This window comes from Ogataea philodendri (assembly GCF_020536065.1).
Source record: "Ogataea philodendri strain CBS6075 chromosome Unknown scaffold12, whole genome shotgun sequence".
NCBI classification, from domain to species: Eukaryota; Fungi; Ascomycota; class Pichiomycetes; order Pichiales; family Pichiaceae; genus Ogataea; species Ogataea philodendri.
The window spans coordinates 26,349-43,560 of NW_025764230.1; the positions used below are offsets into that span (position 1 = coordinate 26,349).

The following is a 17,212-nucleotide window of genomic DNA, read 5'->3' on the forward strand; positions in this document are numbered from 1 at the left end:
ACGAAAGAGGACTGGTATTGATTTTTTCTAAATAGACGATACGTCGCAAACGTTCTTTTTCCACTCGTGTCTTAGTGAATTTCCCACCAGTCAATTGGGTTTTTGGCGTCAAGTGAATTGTATTTCACCAGCACAGCATTTTCGACTCGGAACAACCACTATTTGAGCGCTAGTTAACGAGCGCTTGCCATTGATAACAGCATTTTCAACCAAGGTGGACCAAGTTCACATATTTAATTTCCCAAGCAGCATTTAGAACCTTCTCATGGCTTCCAAGACTGCGAGTGTTTGCGCCTATTTGGCGCGTGTCTGTGCAAACAGACCGATTCATTTCATCATCAGTACCGCGCTTGTTGCGTCGATCACGTACCTGTCGATTTTGGACCACTATGCTACCAGCTTGAACGCTGATTCATCCAAACCCGTGTCATTTTACCATCCGTCGGGATCTTCCGACTACAACAAGTGGGTCCAGGTGGAGAATCTATCAGACTATGACTCCATCGACCATTATGCACTGACCCCTATAAAATTCAAACGCGTGGGCGACTCCAGCCTGCCGGTGTATGACAATATGATTGTTGGAATGGAGGAAAACGAGAAAATCTTGGTTTCTGACTACTCCTCCACCGATTCATTGTACGAACAACTCGAGACCCTGAGTGGATCCCACGACACTGAGTTCAAGCTCAGAAGTTCCCATCGCATTGGAAGATACTACGAGTACATCAAGTCTCTTTTCTCCAAAGTGGGAAGCCTCATCAAGGGAGCAGAACCATTTGACATCATCTTGGTCACCGTGGCTTATGGTGCCATGTGGTTCACCTTTGCCCAGCTTTTCTTCGAGATGAAGAAATTGGGATCCAATTTCTGGCTTGCGTTTGGCTCGCTTCTTTCTTCTGGTATCGCATTCCTGTTTGCTCTTGCCATTGGAACCACCTTGCTTAACTTGAAAGTTCCTTTAATCTCGTTGAGCGAAGGTCTGCCATTTTTGGTTGCAACCATTGGGTTCAAGCACAAAATTGCATTCACCGCCCCAGTGTTGAAAGCCTTGAATTCGCGGTCTGGAAACGACGTTCCTCAGGTCATTTCCGACGTTGTCAAGTTCCAGACGGCAATCCCTCTGATTAAGGACCAATCGATCATCATCGCTTGTTTCCTGCTCTGTTCCATCCTGGCCCCTAACCTCACTGGACTGGTCAACTTCTGTGTGATGTCTGCTCTTATTCTTGCAGTCGATTTGTTTTTCACCTTCACCTTCTACTCCTCAATTCTCTCCTTGAAAGCCCAAATCAACAAGGTTCACAAGGAGATCGAGCTGAAGCAGTTCTTGGAAGAGGATGGAATCGACGAGACTGTGGCAGAACGTGTTGCTTCATCGACAGAGTTGACAACCGATCTTTTCCACCACGACAGCAGCATTGTCAGCTTCAAGGTGGCCATGATTGTTGGATTCATTTCTCTCCATCTGTTTGCACTAGGAACTTCGTGGTTGTACGATGATTCTGCTGACTACGAACCTGTGAACTTGTTTTCCACTTTCTCGCCAACCTTGTCCAAATCTGTTGCTCTTAATGTTCCTATCGGAAAACATGGTACTCTTGTCACTGTGATGCCAACAAGAATCTACAGCAAGGTTGATCTGTTCACCCAAGCTGAAGACTTTGCATTCCACATCTTCGGAAGAATGTCTACCGCAATTTCTGATCCATTGGTTGGAAAGTTCCTTTTTGTTCTTGCCGGAATCAGTGTGTCGATCAACATCTATCTTTTGAATGCTACCAATGCTCACTTGACCGAGACTCACGCAGTGAAGAAGGCCGAGAAAAAGAGAGAGAAGATCGAGAGAAGTAAGGTGGCTAACATTCCAAAACCAGCAGCTCCTGTTGTGATTCCAAGATCTTCCAACTCCAGTTCAGACGATATCAAGGAAGCGCAGATTATTGATGAGAGCCTGAGTGACGATCAATCTAGCAGCGACGTTGACTCTGTCGAGAGCAAGGCCGTGGGACCAAAGCGCAGCATTGAAGAGCTCGCTGAGATTCTGAAGGCTGGAAACGTGAAAGAGTGTACCGATGACGAGGTTGTTGAGCTTGTGACAACAGGCAAACTTCCATTGTATGCTTTAGAAAAACAATTGGTGAACAAGACCCGTGCCGTTGTGGTGCGTAGAAAAGCCATTGCCAAACTTGCCGATGCTCCTGTGTTGAACACCACCAAGCTCCCATGGAAGCACTACGATTACGACCGTGTGTTTGGAGCCTGTTGTGAAAACGTCATTGGATTCATGCCATTGCCTGTTGGTGTGGCCGGTCCTATGATCATCGACAAGGTGCCATACCACATTCCAATGGCCACCACTGAAGGATGTCTGGTTGCATCGACCATGAGAGGTTGCAAAGCAATCAATGCCGGTGGCGGTGTGCAGACTGTGTTGACCAACGACGGAATGACCAGAGGTCCATGTATCTCGTTTCCAACATTGGCCCGTACCGGTGCAGCCAAGATCTGGCTGGACTCTGAGGAGGGACAGAAGGTGATGAAGAGCGCGTTCAACTCGACCTCGAGATTCGCCAGATTACAGCATTTGCAGACTGCCATGGCTGGTACGTTGCTATTTATTAGATTCAAGACCACCACGGGAGATGCCATGGGAATGAACATGATTTCTAAGGGTGTTGAGTACGCTTTGAACTACATGGTCAAAGAGTGCGGATTCGAGGACATGGAGGTGATTTCTCTTTCTGGAAACTACTGTACAGATAAGAAGGCTGCTGCCATCAACTGGATTGAGGGCCGTGGTAAGAGCGTTGTTGCCGCTGCGATTGTTCCTGCCGACGTTGTGCGCAAAGTGCTCAAGTCGGATGTGGATGCCCTTGTGGAACTGAACGTTTCCAAGAACCTGATTGGGTCTGCCATGGCTGGATCTGTTGGTGGATTTAATGCGCATGCTGCCAACCTGGTGACTGCTGTCTACCTTGCTACGGGACAAGACCCTGCGCAGAACGTGGAGAGTTCGAACTGTATCACGCTCATGAGCAAGCTTGCGAACGGGGATTTGCAAATTTCTGTCTCGATGCCATCGATCGAGGTTGGAACCATTGGTGGAGGAACTGTTTTGGAGCCCCAGGGAGCCATGCTGGAGCTTCTCGGAGTCCGTGGCCCACACCCTACGGAGCCAGGAGCCAATGCGCGCCAACTGGCCAAGATTGTTGCCTCTGCAGTGCTTGCTGCCGAGCTGTCGCTGTGCTCAGCACTTGCGGCCGGTCACCTTGTGCAGTCGCACATGACACACAACAGAAAGGCTCCTGCTGCGGACGGTGCTGCCACGGCCACTTCCTCTGCTCCCGACGTGAAACGGCTTCAGGAAGGGTCCAAGATTTGCATTCGGTCCTAAATTATTTTGCTAGACATGTATTGCTAATGTTTTTGTCAAATCTGTACCCCGGAACGTTTTTTCTGGAATTAAATAGAAAAGCAACTCAGCACAAAAACATCAGCACATTTTCATTTTCATCTCATATTGCTGTATATTCAGGATGAGTCGTATAGAGCCGTCTGATTTCGATTCTGCGCCTATCAAGGTGAGCGGTCGGATATTGAACTGCATGACTCAATTGCCCAACCAGATTTATAAAACAAAGAATGACGAGTGGGATCTCAAGCCTTTACGGGGCAGTTCTGCGTTGCATGCGTCGAACTCGTTCCTGAGCGAGCACACCAAGTGGGAGCCGCACTTGATTGCGTGGACGGGGGAGCTATTTTCGTACAACGAGAACATCCCTCACTCCATCCCCACCAACCAGTCAATTGAGAACGATCCGCTTTATTTGAGCGAGGAGGACAAAACAAGGGTCACCGAAAAGATCCACGAGGCCAACAACGATAAAAACATCCATCCCGTGTGGCTGTTGCGGAAAGACCAGGAAAGATGGAGAAAGTACGCAGAAAACGTTATCTGGCCGATTTTCCACTACATGCAGCCGGCTCCCAGTGACGGCCGCGAGGAGGAGCAATGGTGGCACGACTACGTCAAATTCAACGAGGCCTACGCCGCCAAGATCAAGTCCATCTACCAGCCGGGCGATATTATCTGGATCCACGACTATTACTTGCTGTTGTTACCGCAGATTTTACGTATGGAGCTTCCACAGGCGTACATTGGACACTTTTTGCATCTGCCATTCCCATCGTCGGAGTATTTCCGTTGTTTGAGTAAGCGGAAGCTGTTGCTGGACGGGATCCTGGGTGCCAACCAGATTGGGTTCCAGAACCACTCGTTTGCTCGTCATTTCATCAGCTGCTGCGCCCGTCTTCTTGGGTACGAGGTGACTCCCGACAGCGTGCACATCCACTCTTCTATGGTGAAGATTGTGACGTTGCCATTGGGAATCGACGTGGCCAAGTTCGAGCATGACGCGTTCACCGAGCACGTCGAGTCAAAGGTGCAGACACTCAAGCAGCTCAATGGCAACCGCAAGATCATCATAGGCAGAGACCGGCTGGACTATGTGCGTGGAGTGGTGCAGAAACTGCAAGCGTTCGAGATGTTCCTGGAGATCCATCCTGAATGGGTCGGGAAGGTGGTTCTGATCCAGGTTTCTTTCAAGCCGTTCTACCATAGTTCCAAGCTGGACAAGCAGGTGAACGAGCTGGTGGCCAACATCAACGCCAAGTACGGCTCGCTCGACTACACGCCGGTGCAGAACTACAACATGCGTGTCAACAGAGACGAGTATCTAGCTCTGCTGCGTGTGGCAGACCTGTGTCTGATCACGTCTGTGAGAGACGGAATGAACACGACTGCTCTGGAGTACATTGTTTGTCAGAAGGAGACCAAGTCGCCGCTGATTTTGTCTGAATTCAGCGGGGGAGCCAGTATTTTGCAGGACTGTGTGCAGGTCAACCCGTGGGACTCTGTTGGGGTGGCCAACTCAATCAACGAGTGTTTGCTGATGCCCGAGGACGTCAAGACGGAGATTGAGACCAAGCTTTACCAGTCTGTGTCGCAGAACACAAACCAGGACTGGACGTGTCATTTCCTGCAGAACCTGATGGAAATCGTGGTGAAACTGAACTCGAAGCACGGCACGCCGTATTTGAACAAACCAAAGCTGTTGAAACGGTACAACCAGGCGAAACACCGGCTGTTCCTGTTCGACTACGACGGTACTTTGACGCCGATTGTGCGGGACCCGAACGCGGCCATCCCGTCTGCGAAACTGACCGGTATATTACAGGAGCTGGTGGCCGACCCGAAGAACGAGATCTGGATCATCAGCGGCCGGGACCAGGAGTTTCTGGAGAAATGGATCGGGTCGCAGTTCCCGCAGATCGGACTCAGTGCAGAGCACGGCTGTTTCATGAAGAAAGCCGGCGAGAAGGAGTGGATCAACCTGACCGAACGCTACGAGATGTCGTGGCAGGACGACGCGGTCGAGCTCATGAAGCACTACACGGAAAGAACGCCCGGCTCATTCGTCGAGAAGAAGAAGGCTGCGGTGGTGTGGCACTACCGTAAAGCGGATCCAGAGCTGGGCATGTACCAGGCTGCCAAGTGCAAGGCGGAGCTGCTGTCGAGAATGGCGTCGCTGGACGTGGAGGTGATGTCCGGCAAGGCTAACGTGGAGGTGCGTCCATCGTTTGTGAACAAGGGAGAGATAGTCAGACGGCTGGTGCTGAACTCGGACCCGTTCGACGGCAAGAAGCGCGACTTTAACGACATTCCGGACTTTATCATGTGTTTGGGAGACGACACCACGGACGAGGACATGTTCAAGGTGCTGAACTCTGTGGAGCAGGACTGGATGGACCACGGGCATGTGGCCAAGGACGGCAACTCGGGGGTGTTCCCTGTGACGGTGGGGCCGGCCAATAAGGAAACGGTTGCAAAAGCGTACCTTGCGGACCCGCGCCAGGTGTTGGACACTCTGGGACTGCTGGTGGGCAAAGTTTCGTTGTTTGACACGGCGGGCACAGTGGAGCTGGACGACCGCGGCCACCTCAAGGACAGTGAGAGCGCGTTGCGCTCGCAAAAGGCCCGTTTGGCGTACACCGCGGGGCGCTGATCACGTGACCCCGCGGATTTGAGTTATCTGCGCAGCCTGGGAAAATAAATTATATATTGCTCTTTAGATAGGATACAAAAACAATAGACGGCCAACTGGCAAGAAGATTCCAGATTCCCGTTCCATACTGCGCTAGATCCCGGTGACTTTGAGATTGTGCGGCTGAACCGAACAATTTAGAACAATTTGGCTAATTGCGTACAGATTCCGCGGATTCCGGACAGATGACAGAACCCTTTCCGAATCCGGCCCAGTCGGGGCAAACGGGGTTGCAAGAAGACTATGTTTCCAATCTTCTTGCCTCCAACAGGTCTCGCAAGCCTTCTTTAGCGTACGGAAGTATAAGTGATAATGAGCCTCCTCTGAGACGGTCGAGGAGTTTGACAGAATCCATTACCAATTCGATGATCACGGCCACCAATGCTACCTGGCGCCAGATCCAACGGCGGAGGTTCTTGTCTGTGTGTGTGTTTGGGTGTTTCATCATGGTTGTGTTCAACTTGATCTTTTTGCCCCGCACCTCTTTGGACAGAGACCTGCGTCGTTTGCATGGCGAGTACCTTACGTTTGATGATTGTTCAAGGTTGTTTTTGACCCAGTTGAATTTTAAGAACAACGCAAAGAGCTACATGGAGCTTTTGGAGGAGGACGTCCATCTTCCGGGCGAAAACCACGAGTCTATCCAGACCTATTTCAAAACGCACTTTAATTTCAAGACATACACTGACAAATACGAGACCTGGGTGAACAAGCCCGTGAAAACAGGGCTCAAGCTGGTCAATTCGGCCGGCCACGTCACGTACGAGGCCCGTCTCAAGGAGAGCGAGCTGCTCTCGTTCCATCCGTATTCTGCAAACGGCACAGTGAGCGCAAACTTTGTGTTTCTGAATTACGGGCTCGAGCAAGATTACCAGGCAATAGAGGAACAGAACGTTCGTGTTGACGGGCTGATTGGCATTGTTCGTCGTGGAGGCGCGTCTGTGGACTACAAGATCGAGCTGGCGCAGACGCACGGCGTCGCTGCGGTGCTGGTTTACTCAGACCCGCAAGACGACGGAGAATACACCAAGCAGCACGGCTACGAGCCGTTCCCCAAGGGTCCGGCCAGGAACCCGGGCAACGTGGACAAGGAGTCGGCGAGCTTTGTGGCAAGACAGCCGGGCGACCCCAGCACGCCTGGCTGGTCGTCCACGCTGTTCGCACACCGCGTGGACCCTGACACCATCCCCAAGATTCCGTCGCTGCCGTTGAGCTACGACGATATCGAGCCGATCCTGCGCTCGCTGGAGGGCCCAAGTCTCGGCTGGACAGGCGGGCTCGACTTCTCGTACTCGTGCGGCCCCTCCACAGACACGCTCGAGCTGGAGAACCAGGTGGAGTACAAGATCCGGCCGATTTACAACATTGTGAACGAGATTCCCGGGGTGATCAAGGACGAGGAGCTGATCATCGGGGCGTCGCGCGACTCGATCGGCGGGCTCGGCGGCGCCAGCAACGGACACGCCGCCATGATGGAGCTCGCACGCGGGTTTGACGAGCTGGTCAAGTTTGGCTGGAAACCGTTGCGCACCATCAAGCTGGTCTCCTGGGACGGCTCGAGCTACGGCCTGCTCGGGTCAACCGAGTACGCCGAGTTCTACTCGAACAAGCTCAGCAAGAACAACCTCGTGTACGTGAACTTGGACAGAATCAACGGGTCCAAGCTGCGGTTGCAGAGCCACCCGCTGTTCAACAACCTACTGCTCCAGGTGATGAAACAGGTGATGGTGGACACGGATCACACGCTGTTCGAGTACTTCACCGAGAAAAACTCCACGCTGGGGCTGATCTCGAGCGAAATGGGCGACTACTCGGTGTTCCAGACGTTCTTGGGCATCCCGTCGCTCAACATTGGGTTTGAGAACGACCCGGCCCGCGACCCGGTGCCGTACTACAACTCGCTCTCGGATTCGGTCAAGTGGTACAACACGCTCGACCCAGACTGCACGTACCCAAGCGTGGTGGCTCAGTTTGTCGGGCTACTGGTGCTCAACTTGAGTGAAAAGGAAATTTTGCACGTTAAAACTTACGACTACATTGCCGAGATATACCGCCATTACACGGACCTGATCCAGCGCGTGCCGGAGTACTGGCTCGAGCGGATCTTTGACGACGACACAAACGAGCGGCTGAACACGAGACTCGCCGAAACAGACACCCAGTTCAAGACGTTGCTCAAGAAGGGCCAACGGTTCGACGCCAGTCTCAAGACGCTGCAACGGCAGATCCGACTCGCGTTCCCGTGGTTCCGACTGCTGACCAAGATCAAGATCGCAGTCAAGTCGAAGGTGGCCAACCTCAAGGTGCGGTCGCTGGACAGGGTGTTTGTTGCGGAGCAGGTCGTGAAGGACCGCAAGTGGATCCGACACTCTGTGTTTGCGCCGTCGCGAGACGGCCGCGCGGCCAGCGTGCTGCCCGGTCTGCACGAGGCGCTCGACACCGCGAGCTACGACGAGTTCGTTGCCAGCCTCGCGTCCATCAACGACTCGCTCGCCAAACTGCATAGCAAACTCTCATAACTTTGATACCAACTTCGTGCGCGTCGATCGACGCGTCTCTTCTTTTTAGCAACAGGTAGTTTTCGAGAATGAAAAATTAAACTTAAACCACATCCACCATGTTCAAAAGAGCTTTCTCCACCTCGCGTGCCAACCTTGTCAAGTGCTATTTCGACATCGCCATCAATGGCGAGAAACAGCCTCGTGTCGTGTTTGACCTGTACGACAAGGTCGTTCCAAAGACCGCCGAGAACTTCAGAGCACTGTGTACCGGCGAGAAGGGCTTTGGATACAAGGACTCCATTTTCCACAGAGTGATTCCTAGCTTCATGTTGCAGGGTGGAGACATCACCCACTTCAACGGGTACGGCGGCCGGTCGATCTACGGCGAGCGGTTTGCCGACGAGAGCTTCGAGAAGAAGCACTCCAAGCCGGGTTTGTTGTCCATGGCCAATGCCGGTCCAAACACCAACGGATCGCAGTTCTTCATTACCACGATCCCATGTCCATGGTTGGACGGTGCCCACGTTGTTTTCGGCGAGGTTGTCGAGGGATACGACACCACCGTCAAGAAGATCGAGAGCATTGGCTCCGACTCCGGCCGTGTTGCTGGCGAGGTCAAAATCGTTGACTCTGGCGAGTTGAAGGAATAATTGTTTGTTAATAGTTGAATCACGAAGTTGATGTATGTTTGGTGTAGCGTTGGCGATCAGCCGCTTGAGACGGGCGGGATCACCCCGACAACGTCGCCGTCGCGTAGCAGCACGTCCTTGCCGAACGTGGCGACCGTCTCGCGCCCGCAGTCCACGTAGTCCTCGTTCACCACGACTCCGCAGGAACTCACCACGTACTCTGCAAACTCGCGCGTGTGGGCGGCCGCCATGTGCGCCACCACGTCTGCCAACGTCGGCGTGTCGCCCAGACGTACAGTCTCGCTCTTGCGTCCATTTGTGTGCAGTTTCGCAGGCCCGAAATACTCAACTTGCACCTCCACCATACTTTTCAAAATAAATATTATTTGCAGCACCGATTTCCGTGAAAAGCAACTACTTTTCCGAGTCCTGGTCGACCAGGTCGTCCGGCGACTCCTGTTGCAGTCCACGCAGTAGTTCCTGGCGCTTGGCCTCCTTTTTCTCACTAAACACCTGGAACACTGCGTGCGAGCTCATGAACGTGGACGCTTGCAGCTCGCCAAACTTCTTGATCGACCGGAACTGCGTCGCCGTCTTGTCGCACAGTTTGCTCATGTACAGCAGGTTGCGCTGGAGCTCGTTGAGCTGGTGGTTGAGGTGCTGGATCTGGCGTTCTCTGGTGGACATTGTGTTGTTGTGGGAAGAATAAAAATATCGCGTCGCGCAAATTATTTCGGTGGGGCAGAGCTGGGGGAGCTGAAGCACGACACCGCCGAGTGCATCAGCGACGAGTCCTGCGACTCAAGTGGGTCTGACACAGTGTGTGGCGGGGCCTCGGGCTGCGTGTCGCCCGACGCGTTGACGGCCGCGAGCTCCAGCTGGCGAGAGATATCAGAGGGTTGTTCGTCCATCACAGAGAACGGGTCGAGGTAATTTGCCTGAGCAAGGGCCGGTGGGTTTGTGTTGGCTTTGAAAACGGTGATCGAGACGCGGTGAAGTGCGGTGTTGAGGGATCCGCAATTCTGCAGCTCAAACTGGCCGTCTACGAGCAGTTTGTTGCAAATGGTAGCAGGCTCAAATAGACGGCCAGGGTCTGTTTCTGTCGACCCCGCAAATTGCATCGACATGGCACAGGTGTTCTTTGCACGGGGCATTCCTTGAACAAACACAAACAAACGTCGTAGCAGGGAATACAGCTGGGTATTTGTATTTTCGTGGTGGATGGAGGAGACATTGCCCAATTCAAATAAATATGCCTCGTTTGTGTTGTGCGAGGACGGCTCTCCAACAAACAAACACAGACCAGACAACGAGCCGCTGAGGATACTGGCAGAAGCGGCTTCTAGCCAGTCCAGTATCAGGTCTGCTCTCTGGGAAACCCCCCTTTTCAACACCTTCACCTTTAAGATTCCTGCCTCGCACACAACCCGGTCGTTGTCAAAGTAAGTCTCGGAAAGGAACCCGCGCAGATACACGATACTGGATACAGCCAGTGTCAAGAACACCAACAAAGGCTCATCGGTATGGTTCGACATCAAGATGGGTGGGGACGTTTTTTTTTTTTACAAGTGGGAACTAAAACCCAGACACGGCTCTCCACATCTCAAACACACTCGCTGAAATAGCTATGGTGACGGCCATGGCAACGGCCAGATTGGGTGCGCATGTCAAACTATTTAGCTGACGTAATTTTCAACCTTGAAAAATATTGCCATGTTAGCTCGGTGGACGATGCCTTTGGCACGGACAGCGTTCCGTCAAAAACGATTTGCGTCTACTCCGAAGGAGGTGTTCACCAACATTGAGGATGAAAGTGACCCAAAAAGAGCGTCGCTTTTCGAGTACAGCTGGGGTTCCTGGCTCAAGGACGATGCTGCTGAAAAGGAAAAGAGACGCACCCAGTTCTCTATCAAGGGCCTCAACACTGTTCTTTCGAGCATCCTCAAGCCCTTTGAAGGGTCCGTCTTGGTGCAGCCTTCAAATAACGTGAACGTGATCAAGAGCAACCTGGATGTGCTGAAGGAAGGATTTTCACAGATCAAGCAAATTAGTTCGATTCACGAGGGAAAACACCACCGGATCTACAAGCTGCAATTGGACAACCAGGAGTCCAATCTGGTGCTGAGAATCCCATACTCGTTGGAGTCGCCGCTGTACACCGAGCGCAAGATCAAGTCTGAGGCTGCCACAATGGACTTCCTCACCACCAAGCTTGAACTGGACGTGCCTCGGGTGCTTGCGTACTCTGGTGTTGCTGATAACGTTCTGGGATGTCCTTTCATGTTGCTGGAGCACAAGGACGGCGACCTGTTGATGAAGAGCTGGAACCCATTGATTCCAGGAGCCATCAACGAGGAAAAGTCCAAAGAAGAGCTGATGAAGGTGATTTCTCCGATTGCCGAGTTCAACTCTAAAGTGCAAACCCCAACGTTCAACAGCTTTGGATCGCTCTACTTCAAGCAGGACGGGTTCAGCCACATCACTGAGGAACCTTACGAGGGAGAGTCCAACGAGGAGCTGAAAGGTAGATGGGTGATTGGTCCAACCGTTGAAAAGGCCTACTACAGAAACAAGGTTGTTCCGTCCGAAATCATTGACCAGCACGTTGGTCCATGGAAAAAAGAGGAGCCATTGAAGATGGTTTCTGATCTTGCCAACCTGGAGCTCGAGAATTTGAAGCAAAAGGGCCAGGAACAGGCGGTTGCCGTTTACGGGAAATTTGCTGCCGTTTCGGATAAACTGTTTGACTTGAAAAGCAAGAGCATTCCCAACTTGGAAGAACTGTTAGTTCCCCGGCTAAATGTTCCAGATTTGGACCCGATGAACGTTATTGTTGGGGAAAAGAAATGGTTTGTGGACTTTGAAGGATCCAGTATCAAGCCAACGTTGCTTACTCAATATCCGCGGTTTGTTCAATACAGCGGCCCCAAGATCTTTGACCTTGAAAACGATGTGGAAAACTACTCTGAACTGGACGAGCTGTCCAAGCAGCAGTACCAGTACATGTTCTACCGCACGCGGAACCAATTCTACTGGGAGTTGGGGCTAAACGAGGGGAATAAGAAATTACTGGGCATTATTTCACCGGCTGTGAAATTAATCAAAGGAGCATATTTAAGTGCCCTTGATTTAAAAGCAACCGAAGATTATCTGTATGTGGAAAATGGCCTTGTGGAGCTGAGCACAATGTGGCCTCATTACGAACGAAGTGCTATTGTCTTGGGAAAGAACCCGATCGAATTTACCGAGAAGGAGCTTGAATCACACGAGACATCATATCAGGAATACCAGGTACTCTTATCTTCAATGCCGTTTGCCGCCACCGGCGGCTGGATCCCGCAGGATATGTTTATCCGGCTGATTGAGCAGAAAATTCTTGTGCAAAAAGGCTCTGACTACGAGATTGATCGTGAGAAAATACTGCAATAGTAGGCACAGACTGGAATTTTCGAGCCGTTTGTATGGCAATATTATGTAACAATGCTAAGGCACCAATAATATCTGCTGCTGCTCCTGCTGCAAAAAAAAAAAAACAAAAAATGTCGGCAAAACGCCGCGGTCGAGGCGTTCACTACCCTGGATGTTGGGGCGACGATCTAGGGCGGTCTCAATTTTTGCACGGTTGGTGCCACACTAGACACACAAAGAACCAGCCCCGACTTCCCAAAAACGGCCCCAACAGAAACGTCGTCGTCCGTATGACTGAAGGCTATTCTGTTTGACGTGTGCTGCTTAAATTGCAATCTTGCAGATTCCTATTGTATTCATCTTCACTAATAGAAGGCTTTATATTCTGGTGCATAATCATACGGCATTTTTTTCTTCGGCTCTCTTACACATGACTGTGGCAAACTGCAGAAAAGGTTTCTTTTCCAGATAAGCTGATAAGATTTTCTTTACATACAATACCCTGGTCATTTAAATACCTTCACCTTCGCTTAAATTGTTGGAATCAAAAATGTCGTACTCGAAAGAAGCCAAATCTGATTTTGACACATCTGTGTCTCCAGTTCAGGTTACCGATGCTCCAGGTCAAGAGACTTCGAAAGGATGGTTTGGAAACTTGAAAGACTCTTTCAAACCAGCCCAAATGGAGGAGCTGGACCCAAATCTTTCCGACGTGGAGAAGGCAAACATCATGGCTGCCAAATCTCCTCTTCAAAGATCCCTTAAGCCAAGACACATCCAGATGATCGCTTTGGGTGGTTCTATCGGTACCGGTTTGTTCGTTGGTTCAGGTTCCGCTCTGAGTACCGGTGGACCGGCCGCCTTACTGATTGCTTGGGGTTTGGTCGGTATCATGATCTACTGTACCGTGCAGGCCATGGGAGAGTTGACTGTTACCTATCCTGTTTCCGGTTCGTTTGTCCAGTACAACACTAGATTCATCTCTGCCCCATGGGGTTTCTGTATGGCCTACAACTATGCCATGCAGTGGTTGGTTGTTTTGCCTTTGGAATTGGTGGCCGCTTCGATCACCATCAAGTTCTGGAACGATAAAGTTAATTCTGCAGCTTGGGTTGCAATCTTCTACGTGGTTATTGTCATCATCAACTTTTTCGGTGTGAGAGGTTACGGTGAGGCCGAGTTGATTTTCGCTTTAGTTAAGGTTCTCGCAGTCATTGGATTCATCATCCTCGGAGTTATTCTTAACTGTGGTGGTGGTCCAAAGGGTGGCTACATCGGTGGCCAGTACTTCTACAATCCAGGAGCTTTTGCTGACGGTTTCAAGGGTGTCTGTGCCGTGTTTGTCACTGCTGCTTTCTCCTTTGCCGGTACCGAGCTCTGTGGTTTGGCTGCTGCCGAGACCGCTAACCCAAGAAAGTCTCTTCCTTCTGCTATCAAGCAGGTCTTCTGGAGAATCACCCTCTTCTACATCATCTCGCTTACCATGGTTGGTTTGCTCGTTCCTTACGACGACCCAAGACTTTTGAGTTCCAGTTCCGTCGACGCTGCTGCCTCTCCTTTCGTCATTGCTATCAGAAACGGAGGTATCAAGGTCCTTCCTTCTATCATGAACGTTGTCATCATGATTGCCGTGTTGTCTGTCGGTAACTCTTCCGTCTACGCTTGTTCTAGAACCATTGCTTCTCTTGCTCAACAATCCTTCGCCCCAAAGATTTTCGGCTACATTGACAGATCCGGAAGACCACTTGTCGCAGTCATTTTGTGTTTGGTCTTCGGTCTGCTCTGTTTCCTTGCCGCTTCTCCAAAGGAAGGAGACGTCTTCAACTGGTTGCTTGCTCTTTCCGGTCTCTCCTCGGTCTTCACCTGGGGATCCATCTGTTTCTGTCACATCAGATTTAGAAGAGCCCTTGCAATCAGAGGAAGAGGCCCAGACGAACTTGTTTTCACTGCTCAGGCCGGTGTTATTGGTTCTTGGTTCGGATTTATCCTGAACGTTTTGATTTTGATTGCTCAATTCTGGATCGCCCTGTTCCCTATTGGAGGTAAGCCAAACGCATCCGACTTCTTCATGGCCTACTTGACCGTTCCAGTCTTGATTGCATTCTACACCTTCTACATGATCTGGAAGAAAGACTTTACCATTTTCCACCGTGCTGCCGATATCGACGTCGATACCGGAAGAAGAGACTTCGACCTCGACCTTGTCAAGCAGGAGGTTGCCGAGGAGAAGGCTTTCCTCGCTGCCAAGCCATTCTATTACAGAGTGTACAAGTTCTGGTGTTAAAAACGTTGTTGTCGCGAGACTAATTTACCGTTGCCGTATAAAAGGCACCAATTTTTGAGCCGCATATATATCTATTTTATGTAATGTTGAAAAATACGTCACATTGTTTTCGAATCTGTCGGGCTTCTGGTCATTCGCCGCTAAGCGCAATGGGGCACAAGCTCGCGTGCGCTCCGTGATTTGTTGTCTGGAGAGCTGATATGGATTTACCGCGAAACCCCTCTTGCTGCATCTAGTAATTCTACTGCGGAAGATTTTTTTTTCGCTATTATGCTTGTTACTTTTTGACGTGAAGGCCGATCTCGTTTCTTGTTATAAGATAGCATTGGAGAAGAAAGTTTAAAACTTTTCTTTCAACTTTGCAATGCTCAAACAGGACGAAGAAAAGTTCCCCATCGAGCAGACTTTTTCTGACCATTCGGTGGGGGCCATTGAGGAAACCTCCAAAGGTGGGTGGAGCAATTTTATTGATTCGTTCAAGCCACTCCCGCAAATTGAGGTTGACCCAAATTTATCGGACATCGAGAAAGCAAACATCCTGTCGGCCAAGTCGCCGTTGCAGAGATCCCTTAAATCCAGACATATCCAGATGATCAGTATTGGAGGAGCCATAGGTACCGGTCTGTTTGTTGGTTCAGGTTCCGCACTGTCCTCAGGAGGTCCTGCATCTCTGCTTATTGCATATTTCATCACAGGAATCATGATTTTCTGCACGGTCCACGCGCTAGGAGAGCTTGCAGTCACCTTCCCCGTTTCCGGGTCGTTCAACCAATACAATAGTAGATTTGTGTCTCCTTCCTGGGGATTCGCCATGGCCTGGAACTACGTCATGCAGTGGATTGTCACGTTGCCTCTGGAATTGGTGGCTGCATCCATCACTATCAAATTCTGGAACAGCAAAATTAACTCGGCTGCATGGGTCTCTATCTTCTACGTGCTTATCGTCGGAATCAACTTCTTTGGCGTCAAGGGCTACGGTGAGGCCGAATTTATATTTTCCCTGATTAAGGTGATTGCGGTTGTCGGGTTTATTATTTTATCTGTGATTCTTGTGAGTGGGGGTGGCCCATCCCATGAGGTCATTGGAGCCCGCTACTGGCATGATCCAGGTCCGTTCCATTCGGGATTCAAAGGTCTTTGTACCGTGTTTGTCACCGCTGCATTCAGTTTCAGTGGTACAGAGCTCTGCGGTTTGACTGCAGCAGAGACCGAAAACCCGAGAAAGACTCTGCCAAGAGCCACCAAACAGGTCTTCTGGAGAATCACCCTGTTCTACCTTGTTTCGCTTACAATGGTGGGATTCCTCGTTGGCTACAACGACGACCGTCTTTTGGGAAGCTCCTCCGTCGACATCGCCTCGTCTCCGTTCGTCATCGCCATTAGAGACAACGGAATTAAAGTGCTGCCTACCATCATGAACGTTGTCATTTTGGTAGCTGTGCTTTCTGTCGGAAACTCTGCTGTCTTCGCAAGTAGCAGAACCATCGCTTCCCTGGCGCAACAGGGATTCGGTCCCAAATGGTTTGGCTACATCGACAGAGCAGGAAGACCGCTTGTTGGTGTTGGTATCACTCTGCTTGTTGGACTGCTGTGTTTCCTGGCTGCTTCCTCCAAACAGGACGAAGTGTTCACATGGTTGATGGCTCTGTCTGGTTTGTCCTCGATCTTCACTTGGGGCTCCATCTGCTTCTGTCACATCAGATTCAGAAGAGCTCTGGCTGTTAAGGGAAGAGGAACAGACGAGCTACCATTCACTAGCGGAGCAGGCATTTGGGGATCTTATTTCGGAACTCTGTTGAACTCGCTTGTTCTAGTGTCCCAGTTTTGGATTGCCCTGTTCCCTGTCGGGGAGCCTCCAAACGCCAAGGTGTTTTTCGAGGCCTACCTGACCGTTCCTGTCGTCATTTTCCTCTACCTGTTCCATGTGATCTGGAAACGCAAGCAATTCGTTTTATTTTTCCGCGCTAAGGACATCGACGTCGACACCGGACGCAGAGAAACCGATATCGAGGTTCTTAAGGCAGAAATCGCAGAGGAGAAAGCCTACATCAAGTCCAGATCCATCTTCTTCCGGTTCTACAAGTTCTGGTGTTAGGGTGTTTGTGTTTTTTCTTGGAGCAAAGGAATGGATGGATATTTTGGGGTTTTATCCGGAGCATCATAATTTCATGATTCCGAACTCGCAAGTGTACAAGTAACTAGACCACTAGATTAATAGAACAGATAGCTGTCTGACGATACGGACTATCTATACACGAAGGCCGTCCGACCTAGTGATGTTGC

At 50.7% G+C, this 17,212-nt stretch overlaps 14 protein-coding genes across 14 annotated transcripts; 7 read left to right on the forward strand and 7 right to left on the reverse strand.

The window, feature by feature from the left end:
- Positions 1–265: 265 nt before the first annotated feature.
- On the forward strand, positions 266–3,397 carry OGAPHI_007189 (uncharacterized protein; the record flags this gene model as incomplete). The annotated part of the gene is made up of 1 exon (XM_046208557.1): positions 266–3,397. The coding sequence occupies one exon, from the start codon at positions 266–268 to the stop codon at positions 3,395–3,397; it is 3,132 nt and encodes a 1,043-aa protein (XP_046057695.1).
- Positions 635–2,664, reverse strand: OGAPHI_007190 (uncharacterized protein; the record flags this gene model as incomplete). The annotated part of the gene is made up of 3 exons (XM_046208558.1): positions 635–948; positions 1,552–1,802; positions 2,246–2,664. 3 exons carry the CDS (start codon positions 2,662–2,664, stop codon positions 635–637), a joined length of 984 nt encoding a protein of 327 aa, XP_046057696.1.
- A 142-nt stretch (positions 3,398–3,539) lies between the features above and the next one.
- Positions 3,540–6,068, forward strand: OGAPHI_007191 (uncharacterized protein; the record flags this gene model as incomplete). Its single annotated transcript, XM_046208561.1, has 1 exon — positions 3,540–6,068. The coding sequence occupies one exon, from the start codon at positions 3,540–3,542 to the stop codon at positions 6,066–6,068; it is 2,529 nt and encodes an 842-aa protein (XP_046057697.1).
- Positions 5,513–6,555, reverse strand: OGAPHI_007192 (uncharacterized protein; the record flags this gene model as incomplete). Its single annotated transcript, XM_046208562.1, has 2 exons — positions 5,513–6,002; positions 6,404–6,555. The coding sequence occupies 2 exons, from the start codon at positions 6,553–6,555 to the stop codon at positions 5,513–5,515; spliced, it is 642 nt and encodes a 213-aa protein (XP_046057698.1).
- Positions 6,293–8,626, forward strand: OGAPHI_007193 (uncharacterized protein; the record flags this gene model as incomplete). Its single annotated transcript, XM_046208563.1, has 1 exon — positions 6,293–8,626. One exon carries the CDS (start codon positions 6,293–6,295, stop codon positions 8,624–8,626), a length of 2,334 nt encoding a protein of 777 aa, XP_046057699.1.
- OGAPHI_007194 (uncharacterized protein) lies at positions 8,554–9,852 on the reverse strand (the record flags this gene model as incomplete). Its single annotated transcript, XM_046208564.1, has 2 exons — positions 8,554–9,238; positions 9,656–9,852. 2 exons carry the CDS (start codon positions 9,850–9,852, stop codon positions 8,554–8,556), a joined length of 882 nt encoding a protein of 293 aa, XP_046057700.1.
- OGAPHI_007195 (uncharacterized protein) lies at positions 8,725–9,258 on the forward strand (the record flags this gene model as incomplete). The annotated part of the gene is made up of 1 exon (XM_046208565.1): positions 8,725–9,258. The coding sequence occupies one exon, from the start codon at positions 8,725–8,727 to the stop codon at positions 9,256–9,258; it is 534 nt and encodes a 177-aa protein (XP_046057701.1).
- A 113-nt stretch (positions 9,853–9,965) lies between the features above and the next one.
- Positions 9,966–10,772, reverse strand: OGAPHI_007196 (uncharacterized protein; the record flags this gene model as incomplete). The annotated part of the gene is made up of 1 exon (XM_046208566.1): positions 9,966–10,772. One exon carries the CDS (start codon positions 10,770–10,772, stop codon positions 9,966–9,968), a length of 807 nt encoding a protein of 268 aa, XP_046057702.1.
- Positions 10,773–10,950: 178 nt separating this feature from the next.
- Positions 10,951–12,666, forward strand: OGAPHI_007197 (uncharacterized protein; the record flags this gene model as incomplete). The annotated part of the gene is made up of 1 exon (XM_046208567.1): positions 10,951–12,666. One exon carries the CDS (start codon positions 10,951–10,953, stop codon positions 12,664–12,666), a length of 1,716 nt encoding a protein of 571 aa, XP_046057703.1.
- Positions 12,667–13,195: 529 nt separating this feature from the next.
- OGAPHI_007198 (uncharacterized protein) lies at positions 13,196–14,929 on the forward strand (the record flags this gene model as incomplete). Its single annotated transcript, XM_046208568.1, has 1 exon — positions 13,196–14,929. One exon carries the CDS (start codon positions 13,196–13,198, stop codon positions 14,927–14,929), a length of 1,734 nt encoding a protein of 577 aa, XP_046057704.1.
- OGAPHI_007199 (uncharacterized protein) lies at positions 13,838–15,161 on the reverse strand (the record flags this gene model as incomplete). Its single annotated transcript, XM_046208569.1, has 2 exons — positions 13,838–14,832; positions 15,140–15,161. The coding sequence occupies 2 exons, from the start codon at positions 15,159–15,161 to the stop codon at positions 13,838–13,840; spliced, it is 1,017 nt and encodes a 338-aa protein (XP_046057705.1).
- Positions 15,162–15,268: 107 nt separating this feature from the next.
- On the reverse strand, positions 15,269–15,742 carry OGAPHI_007200 (uncharacterized protein; the record flags this gene model as incomplete). The annotated part of the gene is made up of 1 exon (XM_046208570.1): positions 15,269–15,742. The coding sequence occupies one exon, from the start codon at positions 15,740–15,742 to the stop codon at positions 15,269–15,271; it is 474 nt and encodes a 157-aa protein (XP_046057706.1).
- On the forward strand, positions 15,294–17,024 carry OGAPHI_007201 (uncharacterized protein; the record flags this gene model as incomplete). The annotated part of the gene is made up of 1 exon (XM_046208572.1): positions 15,294–17,024. One exon carries the CDS (start codon positions 15,294–15,296, stop codon positions 17,022–17,024), a length of 1,731 nt encoding a protein of 576 aa, XP_046057707.1.
- Positions 15,966–16,853, reverse strand: OGAPHI_007202 (uncharacterized protein; the record flags this gene model as incomplete). Its single annotated transcript, XM_046208573.1, has 2 exons — positions 15,966–16,643; positions 16,815–16,853. The coding sequence occupies 2 exons, from the start codon at positions 16,851–16,853 to the stop codon at positions 15,966–15,968; spliced, it is 717 nt and encodes a 238-aa protein (XP_046057708.1).
- Positions 17,025–17,212: the final 188 nt, after the last annotated feature.